Source organism: Oncorhynchus tshawytscha, linkage group LG14 (genome assembly GCF_018296145.1).
Source record: "Oncorhynchus tshawytscha isolate Ot180627B linkage group LG14, Otsh_v2.0, whole genome shotgun sequence".
NCBI lineage: Eukaryota > Metazoa > Chordata > Actinopteri > Salmoniformes > Salmonidae > Oncorhynchus > Oncorhynchus tshawytscha.
In genome coordinates this window covers 27222305-27228985 of record NC_056442.1, presented here as the reverse complement: position 1 = coordinate 27228985, position 6681 = coordinate 27222305, and the positions used below count along the sequence as shown (strand labels likewise).

At 37.7% G+C, this 6681-nt stretch overlaps 1 protein-coding gene across 2 annotated transcripts in view; it reads left to right on the top strand.

Moving 5' to 3' along the window:
- The first annotated feature begins 4911 nt into the window (after positions 1-4911).
- Positions 4912-6681, top strand: part of LOC112266895 (ras GTPase-activating protein 2) — a 42437-nt gene continuing 40667 nt past the window's right edge. Inside the window, exon 1 of one of the 2 annotated variants that reach the window (XM_024444803.2) lies at positions 4912-5114. In XM_024444803.2, the coding sequence (XP_024300571.1) occupies positions 5057-5114 (58 nt within the window). In that variant the 5' untranslated portion in view covers positions 4912-5056. The remainder of the gene's footprint in view (positions 5115-6681) is intronic. The other variant, XM_024444802.2, reaches the window with a different exon arrangement.

Here is a 6681-nt window from a genome sequence, read left to right as displayed (position 1 = left end):
TTAAGTCATCCTTAATTCAGTCAGTATGTCTTCCATTCAGTCATTTGTCTGAGTTCCAATAGGAACTAAATCAAAGAAAATAAAACAGTCTTATCCATTTGTTTATTGAAATCCATGTGTGTATTCAAAATTATCATAAATCTCCAAAAGTTATTTAGCCTATCACTTCAATAATTCAATGCTTAATATATATATATATATTTTTTTAAATAGGCCTTCAACTTAAAGGCATTGCAATTTAGGCTGTAATTTTAGGTACTGGTGTCTTGTGGAATAATTGTAGAACTATTTGAATTGTATAACTGTTTTTAATTATAGGCCTCCCTTTAAGAAGAGACCCTAACTCACAGGCCTCAAAATAAATGTTAAACAAAATAGTTGAAGAAGCACATGCAGTGGCTGATTGGGAAAACAGATCTGGGAATAAGAATAGGCTATTTGGCACGCCTTGGCTATTTCGCTCAGGACAGGTTATAGCGAAGACTTAATCAATATTTTGTTTTGTCTCATTTATTGATATGGATATAGCCTCTGCGTGATGGGACTGTGCAACGCAAATGGCTATAACAAGCCTACATAGAGTGGAATTCGCATAAGGCCTACAGTCCGTGCTCCCAAATAGTGGAAAAAATGTGATTCATTAGGTTAAATGATCACCACAGTAGCCCCACGTGGCTATAAACATGTATTATGCAATTATAAGGCCATTAAATAACACAGCATATTTAGATAGCGGAATAGGCTTAGCCCAAATCATATTTACTTTCTATTTTGCAGCTCAGGTGGTTATTCTAGACAAGGCTCTTCTGTGTCTTTATGGTATCATTCTCACACAAGTCATTTGCTGAAGGCCCAAGCCTATACTACGCCATCTACTGGTATAACGTCTTTATCGAATGCCATTCTAAACAAGCTTTAGACTTTTATTTTGGAAATTAAACCGGATGCTGCAAAGCAACTCTACGTCTGGGCTAGAGTTGCTTGATTGACTAGCTTACTTCAACTAGCTACGTCCGGTTCATGTCCTTTGCAGATGCCACATTCCTGACAAAAGTTTGTACATATAAAAAATATCTGTAACCGAGTAAAGGGAGACTTAAAGTAAGAATTGAACGTATAAATGTTAATTCATAGTCGTAACAGAATTTGTACATTTACAGATCTAATTTAAGGGTTAGGTTTCATGTTTCACACATGGCTTTTCTTTTGATCCTAACAATTTACGTATGGATTTTCTTACGATCTTAATTATACATACATTCAACCTTTTGGCAGCTATCTGGCTCCATAACAGGAGGCCATAATTGGTAAGTCCTTGCACTGCAGCTCTTACTTTCATAAGGCAATTAGAAATAAAAACAAATCTGAGTCATCAAATATTTTTACCGTTTTCTTTACTGAATGCTTCTTTTTACCTTTGTGTTAAATGTTTTACCTCTTACCCATCTCTCTTTTCTTCTCAGTTGTATTTCCTTTGGTAAATGAAGAGTGTGTAGACTTTGCAAAAGTGCAAATGCTTAGTAAATCTGACTGTCTGTTTACTCTGGTGCTCTGTTGGACAGTCACTTGGTGGCCTCGGGGTCAGCCAATCTGAGAAGTTAATTCCTTTCCCATCATCCCTCAACATTTTAGAGTCTGGCCCACATGACACAATATCCAGATGTTCCCCTCTCTCCATGCCCCTGGAGTTGGGACTGGCTCTGATCTGGTAACAGGTTTATTAGGTACTACGGTACTTTCCTTAATCCTCCACAACCCCCTTGTTACTCAATGCTACCAGCTTCTGGATAAACCTTAACGACTACTCTCTGCTCCTTCAATTAGTAAGTTGACTGTGTTAATGAAGATAAACCATTGAGGTGGCTGTGAGTCACAGGCCATGAGAGTTTGACTATTTACAACTAGCTACACATATTTGATGAATAACACATATTTGACTATTCAAAGCATAGTCATCATGGCTGATACCCATAAGGAACACATGTATACCTATAACCAAATGCAAAGCAGGTTAGGTTTACACATTAAAACTTCTCTGGTTTATAGAAACGGCAAATTGAATCACACTGGTCTCCTCTCCTGACAAGCATCTGGTCATCTAATCTACTTCCTTCAATGAGGTAAGTGGTCACAGATAAAACATCCATATGGGTGATTCCTCACAAAACTAGAACAAAAAGATGTTCAGATTTGAGGGATTTCCACAAAATGTTGTCTATATAAGGTTCCTTTGGTGGAAGGATTGTTGACATACTTGACATTTGTATCTTAAAGCATAATTGAGAAATAATTAATTGAACCTGGAATGTGACATTTACCCAGGCCTCCTTTAAGACTCCATAGTGTTTAATATGTGGGTGCTACAAAGCAGAAATTGCTGTCATATGAAACCGCTTGCTCTGTAATATAAGACAATTATTATTGAAATCAAAATACTAATATTACAGAGCAAGTGGTAAAGCTTCAAATGACAAATTTTTGCTTTGTAGCACCTACAGATGAAACATTATGGAGCCTTAAAGGAGGCCTGGGTAAGGCCAAAATGTCACAAATGTTCCAACTTTAATTATTTCTCAATTATGCTTTGAAGTACAACTGAAGGCAATAGACAATTCTCTGATAGAAAACAGGCCTGTGGCATCAACATTAGTCCAAAAAATGTATTGTAGTGTCGAAATTGATTACAAGGTGTAAATAGGATAATTTTGGTAATAAAGTCAGTCTTGTAAGTAAGTTCGTCATGACTTAATTGAGCGTAGGGTTTTGATTTCGACAATGCTCACTTGCCCACTAACACAGGATACACATTTGCCGGGATTGCACTCTATCCAATCCTACCGCAAAACTCACAGACAGTGAGAGACTTCCCAGCAGGACCACGGATCAGACTTTGTTTACATTAAGACAACACGTTGGTTGCCCATTTTTCTACTTGATAAATACAGCACCAAACACCTTAGCTAGGTGTAAAATTGCACAATTAAAACCTCCCAGACAAAAACTTTAGAATAAATTACAGACTTCTTGAGTTATCTTAGATTAATTCGGACTATTTTGAGGAAGTGATACTGGTTTTGTTGCTATGGTCTCATGGGGGACAAACATCAGCAACTACAACATCGAACCACACCCCCAAAAAAGACTGAAATCTCATTTTCCTTAATGAGCAAGAGATTAACACATGCGGAATCGGTGCATTCAGTCGCTCTAATAGCCTCTTAAATGTACAGTAACTACATGTAATCTAAGTAATGCCCGAAAGTAATTATTAATCATAAGAGGACCATAAACAATAACTAGTAATATGTCATAATCCAAGAAAGGTTAAAATCTCACCTTTCTGGTAAAAAGTCTTATAAATTGCTCAGGTGTAGTCACATTTGAGGACACAAGTACAAATATGAGGAAGATACGAAATATTTTATTTGACGTACATTTCCTATTCAACAAAACTGTATGAATAAAGCTTGAAATGACATGTGCTTTATAATCAAATGATAAAATCACTTACTATAATATATGTCACCTTCCTTATAACTGTAAAATACATATCTCTATGGTTAGAGAATGTGCACATTTTCTAAAGGTCAGTCTTGATCAAAACATTTGCCCCCAGCACTGTGAATGTCAAATATAGCTCTATTAATATCATATTAAATTTGTCCATCTATGACAAACAGAAATAGATGTTTAAAATCTATGAATTATTTTAGATTAATCGCTATAAATCGATCTTTGAATGTGCTATTGTGATGAAACCCCTCTCTCCTGCTGCGTTATGATGTAAGGATTGCAGGTGTGCACTTTGTCAGTGGATCTGATGTAGGGTTCAGCCAGGAGTTGATGGACAGTCGGGAGAGCGAATTAAATGATAGAAGGGACATCCCAGCTTCAAGTTGTTTCAGATTTAACATCCTATGTTACAGACAAAATATACTACTGTGTCTGTGGAAACCAGGGCTATCGCTCAATACAAGCCATTTCAATATACCGTGTCCACAGATCGATTTATAAGCGAAAATGTTTTGGAACCAGTACCAGAACCACAGAGGTCCTCTAAACAGGGGACTTTACTTCTAAGAAGAATACAAATGTCAAATATCCTTCCTCCAAAAGGACGCTTCTATGGATTACATTTCGTGAAAATCCCTCAAATCATGGTATTTTTGTTCAAATTACATGAGGAATCACTCATATCGAAATAAGGTCAGGGTTAGGATTAAGGTTTTCAAATGGGCTTGCAATAAAGTGGGCACAAGGGTTCGGTTTTGAGGTCAAGATGGACTGGGGATAGGGTTAGGGGTTATAAGGACATGGGTTACAGTTTTAAAAAATGGGTGAAGATAAGGCTGGGGCTATGGTTTTCTAAGGTTAGTATAAGGTTGGGTCTAGGGTGCTGTTCCTGTGGTGTAAAGAAGATTGGCACCTGAATAGACAGGCACAAGGCACCTTAATTTATGCTTGCCTTGGACAGGCAGATGTGCATACCTGTATTCCCTCTGTCCCTGTGAATGTCCTGAATAGTCTTGGATAAGCAATCCACCATCCAAACTGTGACTACCTTGAAATAAGAAAGAGATGAGAGAAGTGAACATAGCCAGTTCCCTGTATTACTGAGAGAAAAAAAAAACAATCCAACTATACAAAACTATATCAGCAGCAGGCCTGAACATTTTAAACTTTCAAATAACAAAATATCAAGAAATGCTCCTAGTGCAAGCATAGAAATTAAAATTGTCTGTGCAAGCTGTCTGTCTGAAGGTCAGGTACCAAACTATTAGCATCAGAGACAGGAGAGAAAGAGGAGCATCCTCTCATCTTTTATATATTTTTTGTAAATCCTGCAGAGAGCTTCCGTTTGTTTTACCAACTGTGAGAGCCTGTGCAGTGAAGAATATTCACACAAGTCTCTCCAGTCTCGTCTAATGTCAGCATACGGCCAATAGCGCTCGTAGTGACGCTGCAGTAGGTTGGCCCTTCGCTAGCTTTCATAAACGGATATGATAGCTAAGCGTTGAATGTACTACTGTAGCGACATATACAGTCAAGTCGGACCATGGCGGAAGAAGACGACACGAGAATTCGGATTTTACAAAGCCTGCGGGGAAAGATATGTAAGTGCGAATGTCTTTATTGTATCAGCATTCTTCAATTGAGGGGGGCTAACAAAGTGAACGACGTGGGGAAAAAAGGGGCGCGGTACAATCAACACAGGCACTTCATGAAGATATGAGACATTGTTGTGAATGAATGTTGCCCGGGCCTCTATCAAACGTGTTTTATATTTGCAGAAAACACTGTCGCAATGTAGCTATTTATTTTAATCAGTTCCTCATCCGACGTCACCCTTAATAGAGCTAGGCCAGCTCCTGACAAAAGCATAGGCAAAGACGGGCTAGCTAGTACAGTCAGTGGCTAGCTCTCCATACACACGCATCAAAACACATAAACTGGCTAGATAAATGTTAGCTACGCTAGCTGTCTATATTACTAGCAAACGTAAAGTGCTTTCAGTGAAACTGTGCCACTCCCTATACAGAACTTGTTTCCATGTTTTGTATCCTACCTAGATAGCTATCGAATCAGAATGTGTAATTCATAGCTAGTTGACGTTAGTTACCTCGCGTCTCTGTTCTCATTTTGCGAAACGCTCGTGGCAGGAAGTTGTCTCCGTGTGTTGGTTAGCTGCTGAAGTTAATTATGTTGAAATGGCTAACTAGTTTCGAAATTACACTCACTATTCCAGATTAGTCATCACTTGATAAATCATTTTAGAATTTTAAACCATACTATTCTCCAGCAGGCTTAGCTAACTAGCTAATTGCTGGTTTGTGTTGCTTTCATATTTCTTAGAAGAAAAAAAACATGAATTTACCCAGAATTTTAAGAAATTACTTCGAGTGGAACTTAAACACTTTCAGGATATATTTGGTCACAAATATCCTTGTCCATTATTCTTTTAGCAGGAAAATTACCTAAATTTCAATGGAATTAATAAAAGTTCCTTAGTAATTTCGTTGAGTTCTGTGCAAAAAGTCATAATCATAAAGACAGATGGATTACTGAAATTACTTGTTTCACATGAATGTCGGATGCATGCATTTTTGTTGCAATTAAGAGACTTCTAGAGGTCCTAAACACAATTCCAAATGGTCATCCATCATTATCCTCTATAAAGGATGTCATTTCATGACTTGCATCTGTGATTAACAGCTAGCCTATAGGCAGATATTTAAGTAACTTTGTCAAAGACCATTTGAAAAGAATTTGCTTGAGTTCCTAAACACGCACCTGGCTTTTATATGCAGGCAGTTTGTTAGTTTTGAATGAGCACAGTACCGCAACAGGATCTTTTGATGGAATGTTACTGGCACACATACAATACTGTCAGCTTTGTAAGGGTGGCTGTGAGAGAGAACAAGACCATTCACACTGTCCATCTACTGCAAAATGAGAAAACAACATAATTAGCATTGCGTACATAAACCTGTCTTGATTTCAGGAAGTCTAGTAAAGTACGAATTTTGCAAACATATCTGAGGTTATCTCAATGGTCTGATAGATGTGACTCCTCATTTGATCAGTGTTTTCACTTGGACAATTTAAAAAAGGACTAATCGTAGTACCTGTATCATGAGAAGCCCTTGGTTATAGACTACTGTACCAGTACCACTACTCCCC